Consider the following 23763-nt stretch of genomic DNA (forward strand, 5'->3'; position numbering starts at 1 on the left):
AAAAGTTTTGTGTGCGAATGATTTAATGTGGATGTTAGAAAAAAACGCTTAATTTTTATAAATTGAATATTTTTCGGACTTGTTTTTGGTTTGTATATGGGTGCTGACAAATTTTCTCTGTGATTAAAGTCTGTGGTAAAATGTTTGTAGTCCATGGCAAAAAGTGAAAGAAGACTGTGTCACTGGAGGTCATGCACTTTATTTTTAATTTATATTATTTACGGTTTTCTTATTAATTCCACTAAATCTTTAATTAGACGTGTTTCAATAAATTAAAACGTCTTAATGACTGTATTAGTATCTAACTACATGACTCAAGAGGTATGTTATTCAACAAATATTTTGTAATTCGAGTTGAATTTTATTCACTGAATTGTATTTTTATATTTCCAGCTTTTTGCAAACACAACATAGCAATGGCAGATCAGTTTTGTTTACGTTGGAATAATTTTCAAACAAACATCGTAAGTGCTCTGGATTCCCTGAAATGCTCTGAGGATCTTGTTGATGTGACACTTACTTGTGAAGGCAGAAATATCAAGGCCCATAAAGTAATACTGTCAGCGTGTAGCCCGTACTTTAGGAATGTGTTCAAGGTGAATGACTTGGGAGAATATAACCTTCGCGTCTATCTGTACTAATAATATTACTAATGCATTAGGCTGGCAATGCATTATGTGGGTTATATGACCAACTGTTTGAATATATATATTTTTTAGGAGAACCCATGTCAACATCCTGTTATTATTTTGAAAGATGTCTCTGCTGATGACATCCTGAGCTTGTTGTCTTACATGTACCAAGGAGAAGTATTTATTGAAGAAAGCAAATTGTCTTCATTTTTGCATACAGCAGCATTATTACAAATAAAAGGTTTAACTGGTGTAACCCATCAGGTAATAAAACATAATATATAACATGAATAAAAGCAATAACATTACTGTAGCAATTGCAATAAAGTATTAGATCTTTCATTTCAATACCAAGTGCCAAAATAGCTAGATTTCTGATAAATTTCGATGCCATAGTTATTTTAACATTTTACATGTATATGTATACAGAAATGGTATTTATTTTCTAAGCTGTTCAAAATTAAATCCTCTATTAAATACAAGTATAATATGGATTATAGGGATTCACAGTTATTTGTGCATTTATTAAATTTATATTATTTCAGAATGAAGAATTCTCACCCTCAAATGCAACAAATAAACTTTACACTCAACTGACTATATATGCCAAGTCTCATGGAAATGTAACTCACAAGGAAACAAAAATACCAGCCCTGAAGAAACGAAGAAGTAGCACCTCCGACAAACCAAATGACTTGAATAATCTTGATTACAAGAAAAGCAAGATACTTGAATCATGTGATATTTATAACAAAAATAATGGTTCCCAATTGAAGGTAGACAACCCAATGTTTGGAGCCGAAGTTGTTGAACGCAAAGCAGATAAAGAATTTTCAGTTGTAAGCAATGGAAAGAATCAACAGGTAAGGTATCATTATTTTTTTTATAACTTAACTCTTTGGCTGAAATGTATTATTTCATAATAATTATTACATTTGTACTTTCAGCCAGAAGAAGGCCCTATAATTGTGAAAACGGAATGGAATGAAGAAAATAGCTCACCAAATCCTGCTACATTCAGTTCTGATAATGATGAAAGCCTTCCTGCTTATGAAAACAGCATGCTAGCTAGATCTCTACTCTCAGGTATTGTATTTAGGATTTTGATTAACTTTACAAAATAAATTTTAATGTGGAATACCTAAAAATATGGTATATATAGCATAACAAATATATAATACACCAATATTTGTCCATATTAAATGTAAGTTACTATTGAATGTTCTAAAAAATCCCATGCATAACAGGAATCAATCCATCCAAAAGTGATCCATGCACGAAAAAACTGCCCGTAGAAGTACAAAATGCCAACAGAAAGGAATCAAACTCGGAAACTACATTTACACAAAAAAGTCCATTAAAAATAGATGATGCTGTTGTTAAAATTGAAAAACCATCTCCAAAGCCTGATATTGATTATGAGCCAGAAATATTATTGTCGGAGCAAGATTCTAAAGAAAACACATATTCCGAACAGTCCCAGGCCTTAATGATACTCGCAGGTATGTCAGGACCATTAAATTCTGGTGCTTCTACCTCTCAAAGCGGACACCAATCGAATCATGCAGCTATTTGTGGGGACTGCCCACACTGTGGTATGAAATATTCAAATCAATCGGCCTTGAAATATCATGTGAGATTAATGCATTCAGATCTTACTAATAGGCTGTGTTGCTATTTGTGCCCAAGGTCGTTTACTATGCGTGAAACATTCAAAGAACACATGTGGACAAGTCATGGCCAGCGGAACTAAATGGTTCTAACCCATTTTATGATACTGTCAATTTGATGGTAAAAATATGTCTGATAAAAGTATATTTAAATTAATTCAAACAAAATTAGTACAAATTTAATGACATAGTTTATTAATAATTTGTCCAGAAAAGGAATAAAAATGCTTAATATCTTGCTGTAACTAAGCACATTTTAATCACAAAAAATACTGGGCAAAAAAAAGGTTTATATTTGACCAACTTCAAAAAAACTGAAGAAGGAGGTTAATATTTTGACATGTAATATTTTATAATTCTATTCATTCTAGCAAATGTAATGATATATTAAATTAATCCAAGTGCCTTCTAAATTAAATATTTATTACAAATTAGGTAATTTAAAAGTAAACTCGAATGGCTTCCAAAACTTAGATCTACTAAATGTTGTCCTAAATGATCTCCGGAATGTAATTTGGATGAAGCTCCTCAAATAGACTATAGTGAAGTGATATTAAATTCCTATACATATTAGACAAAAATATATTAATTGGTGCATAAAGGTTTGAACTTTAATAGAATGTTCAATTATACTTAGATTAGAAATACTGTTGTGCCTTATAAACAAATGGTAAATAAATAAATGGTGCCAATTTGTACTCTATACATTATCAGTTAAAAAAGTAGTTGAAAGAATCAATCTCTTTTGGTTTAATTTTATTGAGAATTGAATTTATTCTTTAATAATTAATATAGCTCGTGAAACAGAATGCTGTTCTGTAAAAGGAACAAACTTTTTTCCAAAAGTCACCTTACTATTTCCAACATTGTATGGCGCTATAAAATATCTTTTATTTGTAATTTAAAGTATAAACATTATGGTGGTGCTGTAAAGTTATGTGGTTAAACGTTATTGTTCAAAACTATTTTAACAAATGTTTCAAGGTATTAGCGAAGCGTCCACAATATGTCCGTCATATTAAAAGATGCTGAAAAAACATATCATTGATCAACATTACTGCTGAGTTTTTTTTTCGTGTGGCAAACTTTTGGCGAATATCAAGTAATAAATAAATATATTTTAGTGTTGCCATGTTTTTATATATAGGTACCAAGAATGCATTATGCAACATGAGCTTTACCAGAAACAATATTATTTTGAATACAAAAGACACTAGCGCCAATCATAGAGAATTGTTTATGTGGAAGGACTGTTAACTTTCATAGATTTCCCGGATCCTACCATGTCTTGGCAATCTATGATTTATATATTTATTATTTATAGATTTTTATAATTAAAATAATTCTTATATAAATTTGTTGTACATATTAACACCATATATACATTTGCATAACTGGTCCTGGTACTAATTGTGTGGTACTTATACATACATATAATTTATGTCAACAACAATAAAACCTGGATTATTTGTTAATCCAATATAAATTATGGATATTATGAATGTCATTTATTATTATAATTTATCTTATGTAAAGTAGGATTTCTCAGTATTAGAAATTATTAAGCAAATTTATTGTGTTTTGACAATTATGTTTGTTCATTGAGCAACTTAGGCATAAACCTAATTTATGAAATTATCAGTATTTATAAGTTGTGTAAAATTAATGCTGCTCCTTTAAGTGAAAATTACCCGAATAATACAAGAGTAATTTCTGTTGTGTAAAATTGTGCGGGAAATGCATTCACTTAATGTAAGTTTTCGGTAGTAAATCTGTATTTAATATTCTGAGCTTATGGTTTTAATGGCGAATTATTATAAATATATTTTATTTGTAGATAACCTACTTATTTTAAAGTTTATCGACGGAATAAACCATATTTCAAGTAATACACTATAACCCTAAACTCAGATACAGGATTCTTATAGAAGTTAAGTTTTACCACCAGAAACTGCAAGTCTATGTGTTTATGTAAATAGAGTACTCATTCGACGATTTCGCTTTACGCTGTGAGGAAATGGGATAGATGAGTACTTTAGTGCTTTATTTTTTAGATAGTTGCAACGAATGTGAATTAAAACCAAGGGTATTTACAGTTTCAGATGTGTTCTCATAAAGATTTCTCAGTAAAAACTGTCAACACATAAATGACAATTGACTGTTTTGGATTAATCGATACATTTTCGTACTTTACTGCCAAGTTATCTACTCTGTGCCAAAAGCTCACAGATGTTACTTTTTTTTTAGTTTTAAGATTGACAAAATACTTGAATATAGACCTAATTGTTTAGTTTAAAACTATGTTACCACATTGTTATTTCTCAATTTTGTAGTTTTAAGGGCGCGTATTTTGTTATCTATGTTAGAAAATATTATTTTCTGTGGAATGCCATTAGTGAAATATAAATTATTTAAAAATAGTTTCAACTTAGTTTTAAATTATAGAGAGTAATATATTTAGTTATTTGAATTATAATTTGTCTTAAAAATTGAGACGTATGACTATATTGTTGAATTAGATTATCGTAGGAATTTTATTTTAAAGTTACGTTATAAATTAAATATTTTGCTTTGATATAAAGTCTTTTATTTTTATCTTCCTGCTTCACCTCAGAAATTTGGCGCCGAACATTTAAACGTCAATATACTAGTGAATCGAACTTTTTTGTATAATTGTACTTAAAACTAAGGAACAATAATAAAGTTTTCTTAAAACAAAACATTTCAAATGAAAATATTTTTGAAAACACAGCGTCACCCTTAGAAAACGTTCAAGAAACGGGCTATACTCTGTATCACAAAAGTAGTAGTTCCTAGAAGTCCGATAAGTTTGTTAGGTTCTAACGTATGAATTTGACAGTTCTTTATAGTATTAGTCTTGAACGTAAAATATTAATGATGACGATAAAAAGGAGTTTTAAGTCATAACAGTAATATGAAGCAGTACCGCGGAGATTTGCAGGTGCTCATATAACTAATCACAGCGGTAAACAGTGCCGAAGTTCAGGTTGAATAACTATATATGTCTAGGCCACAAATGGTTGATTATCTACTTGATATTGAGAAAAAATATCCGTGAAACTGCGATAAGAGTAACACGGTGGTTTGATTGGTATACAAAAAGGATGTATGGCCCAGACGACGTTGTCTTCTTACCTTATGTACTGTAACTATGTACTTACTGTGACTGACCGTTCATACACTCCGTGGCGCAATTCTGTGATCTTAAGCCGTTTAAATATAATTCTTGCTCGAAGCTTTTATCGATTAATTTGTTATACAATTATTTATTTTATGTAACTTGAAGTATAATGTATTCAAGAAGTATATCCACTCTCAAGTATACTCATTAATAATTAATTAAACGTAATTAATAATTTAAGTTGTTCTCTAAGTTGCTTGTTTTTTAATACAAACCACAATTTTGTGGCACTGGAGGCTGATTACCTACATGCCTATTAGATTGAAAAATAATCATCAAACAGATTCAGAAATCTTAGGCCAAGACCTAAAGAGGTTGTAGCGCCACTGATTTATTTTTTTATTGCTAAGTTTAGTGTAGGTTTAAGTTTGATATGTTTTGGTTGTCTGGAAGAAACTGCTTTTTGCAATAATAGTGCCCAATTACATCATTTATTTTCATTTATTTAATCTTACTTTTATCCTGTTTTGTGTTATTGTGATGTAAATAAAGTGTTATTATTATTATTATTGTTAACTGTAACTGTGTTTATATATATTATATACTTTAGCTTAGGATCGATTCATGATCCTAGTACAATGTTGAACATGGGTCTAAACCAAGTGAACACTTGTTCTTGTCGAAATTGGCAAGCTATTCTTGGTGTATTCAATATTACTGCTTTTTGAAAAAAGTTATAAATGGATTTCGGGAGGTCTAAAAATTTGATAGATTCGATTTATTATTATTATTGGTGGAATGTCTCTCCTATGAAAAAAAATGTGTGCGTGTACTAGGAGTACACACGTAAGAAGTGAAACTTCTTTATGACCTTATTTTTCGAAAAATGATCTACTATATGCAACTTAACGAAATTGTATAAAGTTTAACAAAATACTTTTATTATCATAGACATGAATACAAATACAATTATTTCATTTTACCTTATTACTACTAAGATTATTACAGAATTTCATTAATTGTAAAAGAATGATTACTATCATTGTTATCTACTATATAAAAATAAGTCGGGTTTTCCTTCCTGACGCTATAACTCCAGAACGCACGAACCGATTTCAGGAAAAATTTCAACAGAAAAGCGGGATCACCAAACGAAATGTTACATAAAACGAAGCCATCTGGTGGCGAAACGGAGTTCGCAGAGTTTGCTAGTCGTTATTATATATTTTTGTTATTAATGGCATCGAATCTCTTCGGATCAACCGTGGTAGGGACAAGAAAAGGTGGCGCGTAACCGAAAAACGTGACGATTTGCTACAAAATTTCTCCCATACGTCGATAAAAAATTCATTCTAACGCCGATAAAGAAGTTTGACTTCAAAAAGCAACATGGCGAGTAACCGAAAAACGTGACGATTTGCTACAAAATTTATCCTATACGTCGATAAAGAACTTTCATTCCAACGCCGATAAAGAAGTTTGACTTCAAAAAGCAACATGGCGCGTAACGGAAAAATGTGACGCGTAACGAAAAAATGTTACACTATTTTTTTTTCCAACCCCGATAAAGAAGTTTCACTTGAAAAACAATCTACTACGCTGATAAGAGGTGATGAAAGGCACATGTTATCGATTTTGTGTAAGGCACGTTTTTCTGCAGCGTGGGAGGAAAAGTTAAATTTCCACATAGAAATAGAAGTGCACGGAGGTCGAACGTAGGACCTCGTAGTTAATAGGACACAATCGCAATCAATACATACTATTGCAAGCTATAAATTACTAATTAATTTTGAAAGTTATCAGAAGATCTGATTGATTAATAATTACGAACGTATTTGTTTGATAATATAAAATGTATTGTATATTTTTATTTAAAACATGTAAGAAAGGATTAAGTATATGTGTACAGATATAAATCCCATATATATTAGGTTTTTGGTAGGTGAGTCGAGTAAAAACATATATTGCAATAAGTGATATCTACTTGAAAAGTGAGTTTCCGTAGACGGTCTAAGTATGGATCGCAGTGACGTATGAAGTAGCTAGATAGTGGATATGTGTAAAGGCGTTCAAGGAAGCCCTTTAATGCGGAGACAGCTCCGGTGGGACGCTATTGATCGTCATCCGTCGTCAGTGGCCGAGTCGCTCCTATTGATTCACCGCAATCTGCATGATAACCCGAGCTTATACAATATCAACTTATCTCTCAAATTAGCCGTTGACTTTTCAAACGCATAGAGTGCATTTGTTTTTGGGATAAAATAAGTTGTCTATGATTACAGATTAGCTTACCTATATACCTCCTGGGCCTTCTGTATTTAAAATAGTTATAACATGTAAATTTGTATGGATAATTAAAATTTTGAGAATAATGTTAACAATTATGAAAATTATTTTTCACATACGTATAAATATATATATAATATATTATTTTATTAAAATCTTAAATAGAAAACCTAACCTTTAGTAAATATGTCTTTTTTCGCGGAATACACATTCAAAACGTACTATGCGTCACTCTTATATAACTTATATACAGACTTAAGCGTAATATAATATGTTGAAATCAATATAATATATAAGTATATGCACCGACACGAGTCTAGCCCTGCCGTTCTATCAGTACAAATTCAAAGTAACGAATTTTAATAAAACTTCTATCACTGCAATTGCGGCGCGGAGTAAATTGGCGCCAAAATCAAACATTTGACATTTCATAAACAGATAACTCTACACTCTACAGTCTTTAGATAACCAAGATCACTCCATTAATTGTCTCGAGAATTACAAAGAATCAATAGAAATGTTCTTTATTGATTGTAGAAGCTGTGTGGTAGTGATTTTCGCGCGCACCTCTATCCATTCGTACATAGAACATTTCATAGGTGACTGTGTCTTTGGCTTCGATGAGTCGATGGCAACAAAAATGCTTTCTGCGTGATTTTAGCGTTTTACTTAATAGAGTCTTCATAGCTGTAATTATTGATGTTAATAAATCCAACTTAAATCATTATTTTGGTATATCACGACCAAATCGTCTGTATTCATGAATGCCTTTTTGCTTAAATTCTTTATTCAGTAAACAATTCTATCCACTGCTCAAAGTCTATATTTTCTTAATATTGTACAAAATGAATAGCAAAGAAAACAATCCATAAAGAGTGGGTGAAATGCGCAATCAAAAGTTGTTTTGTTTTAGGCGCGTCACGTTATCGTCTGAATAAAATTCACGTGAAAAGTTTGCGGAGACACAGGGTGTAGCCGCATGACGACTGCCAATGTGGGTCACTGACGCCTACGCGTTTAACCTCTCATCATGGGTCAATAAAAACACCCTTTAAAATTAGCCTTGATGGATTTTTGATAGAATTAAATCTTGTGATTGCTTCAGGAAAAACTGCTGAATATTTTTCAATATACGGCAAAAGAGGGTTCTTTATATAGGTATATAAGATCCTTTATTTTATCAAGTTTTCATTTATTGTAAAGTTGGATTTGATTAAGGAATTAGTTTTACTGAATATAAATTTTAAATTTAAAGTTTCGCGATGCGCAAACTTTTATAATAACTGAATTAATAATTCGAAAAATTACATTTAATATAATATTTGTTAAACACTGTTATAGAATCGAATATTGAATAATATAATACAGTTTTATAAGTATTATATTAATCAATATATTGTCTAGTAATTTAAAATGTATAAATCTGCCTATTCATCACGAAAGTAGTGTCGGCGAAAGTGGTCTAATTAATAGTGCAAAGTATCGATTAATTTTACCATGACTAAATATAAAATTTTGTGAAAGAAGACAAAGTTTGCGCGCAATATCGTTACAGAGTACTCCTGGCACAAAGGTCTACGGACTACATAGATCTACGGGCTACGACATAATTTGCTACGAATCTAAACTTTCGCGCTAATGAGTGACAGCTTTTCGAAATTCATTTTAATGGTACACTTTTTAATATTTGCCGTTGAATATTTATACTTTTAAAGTGCAGTTTGAATGAGGCGTTTATGCTAAAATGCTTGAGTTGAACGTATGATCGCAAGGGATTTACCTCTATAGGGTGAATAGTCTGCGCGTGTGTCGCGGGCAGGGCGGCAGGATGAGGCAGTGCGGGCGCGGGCACGCGGCGGCCGCGTATCGATTCCGCGCCTTCAGTCGGCGTCCGTCGAGCGCCGCGCTGCGCCGAGTCGCCGGCGAGCGGGCGTCGCCCCCCGACCCCGGGCCCCGCACGTCCCGCGCCGCGCAGCCAGCCTCGCCTCCACGCCGGCAAACTCGAACGACCTCTTTCCGCTAACTAACGTCGCACCCGCGATCGTTTCCCGCCGCGAAACTGCGTTCGATCTCCGCGTTGCAGTAGTATTTGAAACTTTTCAAAACTTTCATAGATTAATATGCGGCGAATGTGGATTTAAATTTGTGTAGAAATGCGGACGCGCGGATGCGGGTTTACGTGGCCGGCGGCATAGTCCGCGGGAATGGATTGCTGCAAGTGGGGACCGCTCGGCGCGGGCGCAGGCTGGGCGGGCGGTCGCTACGCTGCGCCGCCTTACGCGCCCCAGCCCTCGCCTTACCCGCCTTACTACCCGCACGCGCACGATTATGCACGTTACTACCGCTACGACTATCCTGCGCCGCACGCGCACCATGCTGAACACGCTATGCCAATGGGTTGGTATTCTAGACTAACATAGAGTAGTAGAATTACTAGACTAATTTATTTTTATCTCTCTCTGTAAATGGGTACACCTGTAAGGATTTAATTAATTAATATAATGGATAATTTGTTTAAAGGAAAATCAAGTTTTTAATAGGACTGATTATAAAAATATCAACCATTCTGGACATATTGTACGCAAGACAAATATTTATACGAATAAATAATAATTTCATAAATGGTTTAATCTACATACAAATTTTAGTAGTGTTAGGAATTTTAGTTAGTAGTTCAGGTGTGAGCAGTTACAATATCACGATTTATTTTCGAAGTACTATCCTTAATATATATCTATACTCATATATTTATCTAAAAAGTAACTCTTTATATTTTTTTAATAAAAATATATTTCCGGCATTACAATTTAATTTAGATTAAATTGAAAGGAGATACGCAAAGTTTGTAAATAAATAATCTAAAAAGTCCACATATTATATAAACTTTAAAATATAAATGTTTTTATTTAAACTGAAATCTTATCGATTATAAATGACTACTTTATGGCTGTGTGTTCGAGGTCCTAGATTCTATTCCCGGCGATAAGCGCTAGAGTTTGCGGGACTTCTAATAATGTATACATAATAATACCAAAGCATAATTTACATATGCGTTATAATAGCACATGCGTTAGCAAGTAGTTATGACATAAAATCCGACACAGAAAATCAATTCCTCTACCACTAATTCCTCGCTTATAATTGAATTACAAACATCACTGGTATGTGGTCATACGCGTTCAGTGTAATCAGTTCAGTTGCAAAGTTTGTTTACCAATAATGGATACCGCACGCGCGCGACATTCTGAACAATGAAGAATGAAGTAAGAATTAATGTTTACGTTTGGGCGGATTTCTCAGCGTCTACGTCACGTGTCGATCCGAAGGCGGGCGGGTAGAGGGGGGGTCGGACGGCGGGGGGTAGGCTCTACAGGTGGTACCCGCGTCGGATTGATTGCTTGCACGGCGCACAGCCACTCTACATATTGACCGGGCGCCTATCGCCCGCGTTGCTTCTCGCTACTAACTTTATCTATTTCGTATAATATGGCGTATTTTGAAATGATACTATGAACATTTCATTGGGCATATTACTCTTTATAAACTATCTCTTCAATCGGCAGCTTATGTCTGATATGTTTCCACCGGTGTCTGACCAGCGCCTCTCTTATGGCTGTGTGTAGTTTTGAAGACGATGAGTCTTTCACATGATCGTTCTATCTGGTTGGTAAATGGCCACGTGGTCTTTTGTCTTCTGTATAACCACGATAAATTTTCAAGCTCTCATCAGCTCTGCCCATTGTATGGCCGAAATAAGATAGAATTCGCTATCGGCATATGGTAGACATGCGAGTCCGTATGCGGAGTTGGGTCAGGATCGATTGGTGCACTTCGCATCACATCTCAAAAGCATCGATCCTTTTTTTTTAAAGACAATTCACCCATGCTAAGCTGGTGAAGCTTGTGTTATGGGTACTAGGCAACGGATATACATACATATAGATAGACATATAAATACATACATATTTAAACACCCAAGACCTAAGCACAACACCAAATGCTCATCACATCGATGTTCGTCTCAGCCGGGGTTCGAACCCGGGACCCATGGTTTCGCAGTCAGGGGTACTAACCACTAAACCAATGAGTCGTCCTTTGCCTTCCTCGAGCCAACATAGTCCACTATTTTACTCCATACAGGAAGATAGGGAATGCTAGAGCCTGTATACAAATTCTTTTTTTCTTCCAGATGTTGCCTAAACGTATCATAGCATCTTTAGCCAAAGATACCGAAAATATTTGATAAAGATACCGATCATAACATCGCAATAACTTAAACCATGACATATATGATATCTATATTCAAATAGAGAAGTAATGAAATCTACATGCTTCGTTTAATTCATAAAGATTATGTAAAATAGTTATGATTATGCATATCGCATTTTTCCGTGTAATTTACTATCTGTATAAGCGATTTGTATTGAAATTTCTAAGATTGCAAAGGCAAAGGGCTTTGGGGCTACTATTTTATAAAAATACATCCCGGGAATATTTTAGTAAACAAAATACCATGTTAAATCTATTCTCAACAAATATTAATAATAATAAAAAATATGTTAATTCGCTATAAGTTTAAGGCAAATATTTAAAGATTTTCTCTTTTAAGTAAGATATACTTGTGTTAGGGTTTCAGCTCTTTATATATAGTTTATATATACAGAGTTACGTCATAAATAACCTTATACAGTTTCGCACAACATATTATGTATCTACAAAAGCGTTTATTACCCGTTTACTTATAAACCGTGAACCTTTTAAATCCTGGTCCAAGCATAGAAGAGCACATTTTCTCTTTGATTATTTTTTCTATTCACTGAACCAAAATAAATGAATCCTTATTTCCCTTGGTCACGCCGTAACTTGAGAAAAACTTTACCGACTTCTTACAATAAGGCTTTCTAATTGTTCGTAAAACATTTTTAAACGAAAACCTAATTAGGGTTATTATTTTGTTTCATTTGACTGAATATTTGTAACTTGAACGTCTACTGGGTCTTATAATATATATATATATATATGTTTATGCAGATTATGGTGCGTACGCGCTGAAAGAATCACGAGGACGAAGGGCACTCACTCGGAGAGAACAGCGTATTCATCCTGCACTACAACAGTTTCCTGTGTCGCATACGGTAAGATATGTTTTAACATAAATACTGGATAAAATGCATTCTATATGTCGTAATAAAATACCTATTTTTCACTCGTATACCAGGATCGTACACATAAACCATTTACATATGAGTAGATAAAATATTAAGTAAACCATAAAGTATATATTAGAAATAATAATAATTTAATTTTCCTGTTGTGTTTATAGTTTCTTATAGATATTGCTTACTAGACATTATTCACTAACAATTAAACCAGTAATTTATAATGATAAAATTATGACATTATGATAATAGATAGGAAACATAAACTAATAATAATAAAATAATATACATTGAAATAAATAACTAAACTTAACATAAACTAAAATATATCATTAAAAGGAGTCCCTTTAGGCAAGGTTCCGAAGATACTGGCAGCGTTCCCCCTTTGAATTGCTAGACTAATTCTTTGGCCGAGGTAGCTGCCAATTCTTCGGTCTCCTGTGATGTCGACTAACCTTTTTGAAATTTCTTTAAAAAGCCTTAAAGCGCTCGGACCCCACGGACCAAGGGTCTCGACACCGAATGGGACAAAATCATATTCTGAGCCCAGACCCCTGTATTTGCAAGCTTTAAATTTGTAATCATAAGATGTTCATTTGTTTATAGTCTACAAGAACTCAATAACACATACTAGCACCTATTTTATTGATCACTTTAATTGTTTTTTCTGCTGCACACTGCTAAACCAAAGAACTGCTTATATAACCACTAAACATTGGAAGTATATATCATCACGTAATTAGCATTTAATTAATGTAATGAACATACTCAATGTAAGTTATATTTATTTACATTACGTTCAAGGCCACTAACATCTATGCAACTTTGCAATCTCATGAACTCGGCACTGTCGGAATGCTAAAATTAAATTCAGTGTATTTTTGTTCATGCTATTACTAGCAAGTGAAAGTGCCTGTCAAGTTTATTTCTCTCATACAAGTTCCAGAACTGGCTACGATATCTGAATGAACTTCTTTAAATGACTATTCCTGATTTGTTACGATAACCTATAATCAAAACAGATATTTAGCATGCAAATTATTTTTAAACTTTAATCTATTGAAATTAGATACGTTTTTTATATAGACCACAGACAATAGTTTGATTTGCAATAAAAATAAATGATATTTTCCCTTTAAGTTTACGTCTTATTTTTGCAATTATTATTAATCTCTTAACTTAAAGTTCATAAGACTATCAAAATTTGAAGTCGAATACAGCTACATACTGTGAACTTTTCTGATTTTAGGTTTTCATTAACTAAAATCGTCATTAAAAAGTTTTAATAGATTAGTAAAGACACATTTTATTTAACAATAAACTAAAACATTGTACACGTCAGATTTTATTTGGAAAAATGTTATTATGATACCAAAGGGATACAAACGGTTCATCCTGTATTTAATAAAGTTTATTAAAGCATTACGGGACGTCCAGTTGAAATATGTAGGTCAGTGTCAGACTGTCTACATTCCTTCGTGGCTTCCTTTATGTTCTCAGTTATCAATCGTACGCAACGCGCGTAAAGCTCCTATTTATCTGACATGCAAAGTTCTAAAAGTTTGCGGTATTGGTTCTGAAGCGCCAATTTCGAAAAACTTCCAAGTTCAAAAGTCCCGTACAGGTCATTGACATTTTGTTGGAATAGATAAAAATGCATACAAAATTATTAATTCTACATATTGATTTTAAAAAGGTTTTTATTTATTGATTCAGTAACAACATTGAATGTGAAATAAAAGCAGTTTTTTGACGTGAATATAATTCAATATTTACGTGGAAATGTCTTCACAAACACTAATTTGTTAGTTTAATTTCAACTTACTTCAATAGAAAAACACCTAATAATATACGACAAAATATTTTTTTCAAATACAATATTTTTTTAAATTAATATTAACGTGGGAATGTCATCACTTTATACACTAATTTGTAAGTTTAATTTCAACTTACTTCAATAGATAAATACCCAATAAAAAATTTCTCTTACAATCTATTTATCAAGGATGTGTCAGATAGTCCAATAAATAAATCAAATGGGTTATCAGGTTGCAATTGGAATACGGAAATGGTATATTTGGAGGTATGATTATGGCGCCAGATTATGAGACAAGTGAGCGGCACAAAAGCGCTAATGAGGACGTAGGGGGTTCGCGGGGTGTTGGGGGGGTGACGGCGGTGGCCCATGAAAGCTGTCAGCGGTTGATTTTTCCGAGTGTCGTGGGCGCGCTGATCGATAAGTCACGTGGTTTTGCACTGCTCCCCGCTCGATAGTTAGCCTGCAAATCTCCCGCCACTACTCCACGTACCTGCTACGTATAGCAGCTTAGCTATTTACAATTCCAAGTTATATATCAATAAGACGCCAGCTCTTGGATGTTTAAAATGTAATATTACGCACTCATACATCTTGTTAATTATACTTGTTTAATTGTACTTGTATTAAAAAAAAAAAATTTAACCTATCAATGTTATGTATTTCAAATCTTAATTATCTAATTCGCACGATAAGTCAATTTTATTATTATTATTTGTTTCACTTACTTCTTGACATTGAAATTTATTAAAAGGTTACCTGAATAAAAAGTTAAAGATAAGTTTTAAAATATATATAAATGTAAATATAAATATTATCTTTATCTAAAACATATTTCATACTACTAATTGCCACCAATTAATACACACAAAATCTAAAATTCTGTCTATATAATAACATAAGGTATAAAAATATGCTCCAAAATCTAAAAGTTAAAACAATAAATATCTCACCTTAAAACCTTTTATTTCATTTAAAGTAATATCCAAATTCATGTAAGAAAAGTTGCCAACGTTTAAGTTAATACAAAACAAAAAAAAACATTTACATACATAGAGGTTATATAGGTAAGATGATGGATGCAGTTACTGCAACGCAGAAGTGCAGAGGGAGCGAACATTGATCGCGGCGCGCGCCCCACAACCTTATACGTTATATACAGCCTTACGTCATAACAAAAGGGAATCTTGCGAAGCCTCTAACATCTTGCGAGAATGACCCTCTCATACACATTTGTCTGAGCCGACACTGGACTATTGTAATAGATATTTAAGTACACTTTGTGATTATTTTTATTAATTCGGATGCCGATAATTATTAATATACAAAAAAGATTAGTTCTATACTAAATTTAACACTCAACTAACTCAGAATCAATAAAAACATTACAACAATCATCTTAAGAATTTCGGCAGCTAACAAATCGAATTCTTTATTCAAAATTAGAACAAAACTTGTCATTGCCAAAATCTTTAAAGAAATGGCCATATTATCTTATACCAAATTTAACACTTAATTTATATTAACACAGAATCAATAAAAACATTACAACAACCCTCCGGATTTCGGCAGCTAACAAATCGAATTCTTTATTCAAAATTAGAACAAAACTTGTCATTGCCAAAATCTTTGAAGAAATGGCAATATTATGTTATACCAAATTTAACACTTTCTTTATATTAACTCAGAATCAATAAAAAACATTACAACAACGCTCCAGATTTCGACAGCTAACTAATCGAATTCTTTATTCAAAATTAGAACAAAACTTGTCATTGCCAAAATCTTTGAAGAAATGGCAATATTATGTTATACGAAATTTAACGGTTACTTTCTATTAACTCAGAATCAATAAAAACATTACAACAACCCTCCGGATTTCGGCAGCTAACAAATCGAATTCTTTATTCAAAATTAGAACAAAACTTGACATTGCCAAAATCTTTGAAGAAATGGCAATATTATGTTATACCAAATTTAACACTTTCTTTATATTAACTCAGAATCAATAAAAAACATTACAACAACGCTCCAGCTCCAACGCGACAGCTTATAACAAAATTTTTCATTGCGAAATTCTTTGAAGAAATGGCAATGTTTTAAGGATGTACCTAGTTTGCTCACTCCCTATTGATTTCTAAACAAGTAGGTCGCCAGTTCGATCCTCGTTTGTTTGTGTTGGCCGTGAGTATGCTATTGTTTTTACGTAAGAAAATCAATATCGTCTTATATTCGCACACCGTAATACTTATAGAGAAACGCGTTTTAAATCAAGGAAGTATACTTATAACACTAGAACACCATGGCTCAGTTATTAACGGGAAAGTTTGATAACTTCGTGTTCCTGGATTTGTTTCCTACTTATAATAATTCGTTAGCAACTGCCAGAATAATATAATAATAATAAAAGCCACTTTAATTCCCTATTGTTAATAATTACATAACAAATGGGTGTTAGTTTTAGTCTACGTAAGTTAATGTTGTTCTGCCATATGGAATCCATTTCGGTAAAGGTCTCCTTCTCAACTTTTAATTTGGAACTGTTCTTGGCTTTCTCATTTCTCCCCAAAAACCTTAAGAAACCTTAACTGCCAAAATATCAGATACTATCAAGTTTATTTTATTAAGCGTTCACTTGATTAAAACATTACACATCAATATTGTATAAATTTAATTTTAGAACGTTGGTGATATAACTATATCTTTGTTAGAAAATATCACGATATCGAGCATGTGTTAAATTGATACACATATTGTGAATATGGCATAATTTATTGCAGTGTAGACGTTTTTGCCAGCTTAATAAAACACAAAAATCTAATAATGCACTTAAAATAATTGGGAAAAAAGATTGTATGTAATTATTATTACATGAATTTATAGGTAAAAGTAAACATATTCGTCACTGATTAAGAGTCCAAATCCAAACACGATTTTACAGAAATAAGCGAAAGCTATTTAGAACGATTTTATATAGAATTGACGGTACTTTTGTAAAAGCAGAGCAGTGTTGGCCTAGTGGCTTCAGCGTGCGACTCTCATACCTGAGGTTGTAGGTTCGATCCCCGGCTGTGCACCAATAGACTTTCATTCTATGTGCGCATTAAATATTTGCTCGAACGGTGAAGGAAAACATCGTGAGGAAACCGGCATGTCTTAGACCCAAAAAGTCGACGGCGTGTGTCAGTCACTGGAGGCTGATCACCTACTTGCCTATTAGATTTAAAAATGATCATGAAACAGATTCAGAAGTCTGAGGCCACGACCTAAAGAGGTTGTAGCGCCACTGATTTATTTATTTTTGTAAAAGCTACGTGTTAGTTGTGGAATTGACCTCTAACAGCGTAAAGGCCTGAAAGACAACGGACGGATTTTCTGATACTGTGCGTGAAGGAGACCCTTATATAAAAACATAAGTAAATTTAGTTTCAATAATCTGTCCTATCTGTAATGGGATAGTTATATGAATTCGTTGGCCGTGTGTACAATGATAGGGCGCGTAAGCGTGCTACGTCACGCGTAGCTCAATCGATACGAAAGACGTGAACGGCGTAGAGGCTATTTCGCGATTTGTGTACGTAATTTAAATTTGTTTACTACTCAAAATATGAACATATATCACTGGTATTTGCAATACGGGCTTTCAATATGGAAAGTAAGAGGCGTAAATAGTTTGTAGTTTCATTTAAAAATACTTAAAGTTTTGGTACAATATTACGTATATATCAACATCAAAAATTGCCTTGACTATATAATTCAAATTTCAAAGCCTTTATTTCAACTAATACAAAAGAAAGTTTACAGAAATATATATGTATATAAAAAAAAAGTTCTATAAGAAGGTTTTGTTGCACAGCTGTCCTCTTGTACAGCTTGCCTTTGTGGCACAAAGGCCTTCTCCAGCTGTTTCCAGTGCTTCCCTATCCCTGGCAAGTCTTTGCCACAGAGGAACGGTGGCTTTTTTAAAGTCATCGCTTGGTGTCCATTGAGTGACAATAATATGACTGACTATATATAATAATAATGAAAAACTCTAACACCTGATATTATAACAATACTCTACTACCAAAAGTAAGAATATCAGTTATGCACGGTACTTAATTAAAGCTTTGTTTGGACCATATGCACTAATGAAGCGGATATATAATCGATCGTTCATTATTTCAGCCACCACTAGAATGCGGAATGACCAATCGAGGCCATGGTTACTGCGAGCCGCATGTTTGGCCACATTATCAGGTAAATATAATTTAGTCCAAAAAAGTTTCTACGCCCTTGATTTGAGAACTGGCAGTAAATGTAAAATTAGAAGCATTAATATGTATTTCTTCAATGACGCATCACAAGTGTACATTGTGTTACCTACGTGAATAAATGTTTTTTTTTTTTTTTTTTTTTTAACATTGTGAGTCCATGACACCGGTTTCAATTAGCTATGACGAGCCAAAGACAACCCAAGCTTTCTGTAGTAAAGGGAGTTAAGTATTTCCAAACCAATTCGACTTAGGGTCCTTCAAGAAAAGTGCGTACCAATTTTTAAAAGGCCGACAATGCATTCGCGAGTCATTCTGCCATTGAGAGTGTCCAATGTACATGGGCCGGGATCACTTAACATCAGGTGAGCCTTCTTCCCATTTGCCCCTATTCTATAAAAAAAACATATTTTAACTTTAGTCGAGTAATCAATTACTCGTTGTGATTTATTTAATAATAAAATGCAAGCTAAGTGATGATGTTTGAATTCAAAGCGAAAAAGTTTAATTAATTATCTAGTATTATTTTTAAAACATACAGTCGTAGTTATATATTATAGTATAGTCGTATAGAACTTTTTCTCAAGCTTTTGGGTTTGCAAAACTGATTCGGATTCGGACAAAACATTTTGTTTTAACATTAAATGCGTATTATAAGTTTATTTTTATTTTATTTTAAAAGGCACACTAACGAAACACATACAAACACTTACAGAGAACACATAACATAGAAAACAAGATACATGCAGGTGCATCAATAACAAGTGTGCACAACATTTAACAAAACATTACAATGATGAAGAGAAAATAACTTCAACATTAAAAGTAAAAAACAAACTAGATTAAAAAAAATACATACATGCAATTTTCAAATATTTATTTAAAAAAAACCAATAATTTTCTACTTTGCAATTATCACATTTTTTTGTAACAATTTAATAATTAATTTTGGTATAGATGGGTGTGCTAGCTGGGAGTGGTTGGAACGGTACCAATGGTGGCGTGTGGCCTTCGCGAGTTCCACAGAACATGTGTTCACGGGAATCGATGCGTTATGGACCGGATTGTCGATTAATGCAGGTAAATATTATTAATTAACAGATTATATAAAAACCAGCTGTACCCGCGAACTTCGTTTCTCCTTAATGTGATTTTACTTAGCCTACCTTTTTAGTACGGGTACATACCAACATGGAACATTTTGCTATGCTACCCCAGAGACTGTTCGGTTTTCTGGAATGAAACTTTTTAGGTTTTTCTGTGAATTTTTCTCTATATAAACCTCAGAGTTTAAGCCATAAGATATTAATTAACAAATAAAAAAGAGGGGTGAACATTTTGGGTTGTATGTATTTTTGTATGCTGTATCATAAACAAATAAAAACAAAAAAAATTATCTAAAAAATAAAAATATATGGGTTCCACCCTTAAGATTTAGGGGTTTGAAAGAAAGATGGCCGATTCAGAGCTTCGGAGGAGTATGGGAACGAACATTTTGTGACACGAGAATTTTATATATAAAAATGAATATCTAAAAGCCACTCGTGAGACGTTTCGAAACGTTGTATTTATAAGTAGTTATGGATCTTATTCATTAATCGAATCTAATTTTCAGAACACCCAAAACCACATCACACATGACGGCCGATCCACACCATATCCTGTTTACGACACAGGCTATGAAAGCAAGCGCGGTAGCAATGACTTTCCAATGCGAGTCCCACCAGCAGAAGTCCCACAACCCGTGCGGGAAACTGTCGAAACTCGCCCACCTGAAGTGGTGCGTCCTCCAGTGGTGCCATTGCCAGCGTTTCAACAAGCTTTTGGCTCCACCGAAATAGGAAAGTTCGCGGAGGCGTTCAGTCGAGCCGACATGGCGCACGAAACAGACGAGTGTGAAAACTTCGCGTTCGAGCCATTTGCCGATTGGGAAGGCTCATCCGACCAGTGGACGCCGCCCGTCAAAGAAATAAAATGCGAAGATACCTTTTAACGTAAGGATATATTCGCTCTAGTTAAATTTTTGGGCATTATAATTGCCTTAGGAAAATAAACCTCGATTCAGCACCAAGTTGCCAAACCGACGCTCTCGGTATCTATGCGATATCATAGAACTAGTTATGTGATAAAATAGTTAAATGTGTATGAGAAATGATATAGTGGTGTGAGTTTTTAGTTAATAGAAGTTATTATTGTTACCATCGTATTCGTTATTCCCTGTAAGTTCTAGAAGAACTCTGTCTGCGGGGATGTTTACGTTCATCTAGGTACCTATTGCGAATGATTATGCGAAAAATGTAGAAAATGTATTACATAATTCAATGTGCCTTTAATCGGCGTTGGCCGTGAGTCGCGCGGCGTCGCCCCACTCTCGTTACCGATCGTAAAGTTATTATTTACAATAGTAATATAGGGACCAACGTTTAGAGAATTATACACGACCGCGTAAGATCACACGACGGACGAATGCATCACTCGAAAAATTTTATAAAGTTTTAATGGACGCTAGAAATATGTAAATTGAATTTAGAATAATTCGTTTATCTCTGACAATCAATATTGATGCTAAATTCTATACCAGCCTCTCATATTTCATATTACTTAGCTATAGGCTCATTAAATAACACGTATAAGAATCTCTCTTATGACCTTTCAAGATGGGGTTCAAAAGACGCCGCGCGGACTTCAACCTCTAAATTAAATAATCCTTAGGTACAGCTACAAATCACAAGCATAGCAAACCTAGCTAGTCAAAATTTTAATAAAACATTTTCGAATAGGAGCGGCTTTTTAATTAAAGAATAAGGGTCCAAAAATTTATTGTAGTGTCATAGTAGGAATTCCGTGAGTTATGGCACTTTTTCAGCCAGTCTCTTAGACAATTCGGGAGTATTGTGGATTATTTCTTAATATTCTGAAATTATAGGTGTAAAATAGGAAATAAGGATTACGTTTAATTCTTCTCCATTTATAGATTTATTGGTACAATTTTGGTGACCTCTTTACAGTTAATGTAATTTGTCATAGTATGATTTTAGAGAATAAATAGCCGCCAACCCATCAGAATACTTGTGGAAAAGTAGGTGATTTATTTAATTTTTTTGCTCAAATTGGAGTTTGGCTACCATTCGGTTTTATTTACATCAAGTCTGTATTAAAAGAACTTCCAAGGGTCTTCGGTTTTTGTAGAAAAATGGGTGGTAGGACAACCACTTTCTATGAAACAGAATTGGAGTGCCTTATGTAATTTATATATTAAATAATAATCATTAATGTAGATCAAAGAATTATAATAGTCTTATTTGAAAACACCACATTAGAATAAAATATTCGTTTAGATAATTCCTTAGTCAGTAGATGATTAATGTAATGTTATATAAATCTTATTCGTGTTTTTTTACAGCAAATATTTAATTAGAAAAGTCATTGTGTGCGTTAAAATATAAATGACACTAGGGAAATGTTAAGCTTTTAATTGTATTTTTGTTAAAACGAAATCATTGTTAGATTAATTAATATTATTTGTTTAGAACTTTTTTTATAGTATCGTTAATGCTGTATTCTATTATTTGTAGGGGGATTCTCTTGAATTAACCACGATTAATTCTATAAAATAGCTATAATTGAACTTGAAACGTATGTATCATGTAAACGTATTGAAATGTCAAATTTGTCGTTTTAAGCAACACATCGATGCCAATTCGCTACCATGAGCTCCTATTGAGAACCTACTTCTGAGATGCATCGCTTGTTCATACCATGACGTCGAATAAACCAGCCCGAACATAATTCCAGAATCGAATTATTTAAAATAATTTTTAGATTTTTATTATAGAATCATTTATAAGCAAGGTTGACAGATAAATTACATAGGAACTACAAACAAAATTATCGTTCTTTCGTTCAGTCTTGTGCTTCCAATACGTTCAGTTTATAGGTCATGGTACCTGAACTGATGCGAAGATGCTGATGAATCTCAGCTCATGGTAGGACTCCTGTACATGGTTTTATTAAAACTATATTCTTCCATAAATATCTTCGGTACGTTAAGACAACTATGGAATACACAATTCTTTGTGAAAAAGTAATACCTACAAGCTATACTGTTAAACGATTATCAAAAAATCCAGGGATATACTACGTTTGATTTTGTGCTAACGTTTGTGCAATATAATTTGTTTAAGTAATATCGTTAAGCGCGGATTCAGCCCTAAAAGGTTGTGGTCCGGACCAACTAGATCGTCCATGTGACTCTCAATTTCCATAAAATACCATTCCAATTGAGGAATTAGAAAGAATATGAGGCATCATAATTTAGCATAGATTTACCAACCTTAAGGTATACAATGCTGGATCCATGCCTCTTTTAGTTCTAAAATACACGTCTTACGTCTTGACATTTCATAAATTAATTAATTGTAGCCTGTGCCACATGTAATGTATATACAATATACATCTCTAGATAGTCCTATTGTTATTTATTTAAGTCTTAGGTGATTTATAATTTATACTGTAGAGATATAGATACAGAAATTATGTAACTAAATTATAAGTGTTCCAATTACATAGAGCTTCCTTAGACCCCGATCTATGAACCATTATTATTTTTATATGTGAATGTTTCTTTGTATTTCGAATGTTCTATTATGGTGCTCCCACATTGCTGTTAGAAAATGTTTAGTAACGTGAGTAAACATTTGTTAGCAAACATTTAATCACAAATGTTAAAAAATGTTTTCATGTTAGAAAATGTTTGGTAACAAGTTAACAAATGATAACAAGATTGATTCCAATGAGCAAATCCT

The 23763-nt window shown here is 33.1% G+C and overlaps 2 protein-coding genes across 2 annotated transcripts; both read left to right on the top strand.

Moving 5' to 3' along the window:
* Window positions 1-152: 152 nt before the first annotated feature.
* On the top strand, window positions 153-3457 carry LOC125056002 (broad-complex core protein isoforms 1/2/3/4/5-like). The gene is made up of 6 exons (XM_047658808.1): window positions 153-321; window positions 394-596; window positions 720-896; window positions 1178-1495; window positions 1580-1718; window positions 1880-3457. Exons 2-6 carry the CDS (start codon window positions 417-419, stop codon window positions 2383-2385), a joined length of 1320 nt encoding a protein of 439 aa, XP_047514764.1. The 5' UTR covers window positions 153-321; window positions 394-416; the 3' UTR covers window positions 2386-3457.
* Window positions 3458-9687: 6230 nt separating this feature from the next.
* LOC125056157 lies at window positions 9688-22822 on the top strand. Its single transcript, XM_047659128.1, has 5 exons — window positions 9688-10127; window positions 12762-12865; window positions 18873-18944; window positions 19916-20038; window positions 20574-22822. The coding sequence occupies exons 1-5, from the start codon at window positions 9935-9937 to the stop codon at window positions 20949-20951; spliced, it is 870 nt and encodes a 289-aa protein (XP_047515084.1). The 5' UTR covers window positions 9688-9934; the 3' UTR covers window positions 20952-22822.
* The last annotated feature ends 941 nt before the right edge of the window (window positions 22823-23763 follow it).

The sequence above is a fragment of the Pieris napi genome, chromosome 14 (genome assembly GCF_905475465.1).
Source record: "Pieris napi chromosome 14, ilPieNapi1.2, whole genome shotgun sequence".
Classification (NCBI taxonomy): domain Eukaryota; kingdom Metazoa; phylum Arthropoda; class Insecta; order Lepidoptera; family Pieridae; genus Pieris; species Pieris napi.

What these genes read in the sequence shown, in the direction of transcription:
- LOC125056002 (XM_047658808.1), top strand. Translation starts at nt 417, where the DNA reads ATGGCAGATCAGTTTTGTTTACGTTGGAATAATTTTCAAACAAACATC. An exon ending in TAACTGGTGTAACCCATCAG is followed by an intron (nt 897 to 1,177) that starts GTAATAAAACAT and finishes ATATTATTTCAG; the next exon opens with AATGAAGAATTCTCACCCTC. An exon ending in GCAATGGAAAGAATCAACAG is followed by an intron (nt 1,496 to 1,579) that starts GTAAGGTATCAT and finishes TTGTACTTTCAG; the next exon opens with CCAGAAGAAGGCCCTATAAT.
- LOC125056157 (XM_047659128.1), top strand. Translation starts at nt 9,935, where the DNA reads ATGGATTGCTGCAAGTGGGGACCGCTCGGCGCGGGCGCAGGCTGGGCG. An exon ending in ATGTTTGGCCACATTATCAG is followed by an intron (nt 18,945 to 19,915) that starts GTAAATATAATT and finishes ATTTTGGTATAG; the next exon opens with ATGGGTGTGCTAGCTGGGAG. An exon ending in CGGATTGTCGATTAATGCAG is followed by an intron (nt 20,039 to 20,573) that starts GTAAATATTATT and finishes TCTAATTTTCAG; the next exon opens with AACACCCAAAACCACATCAC.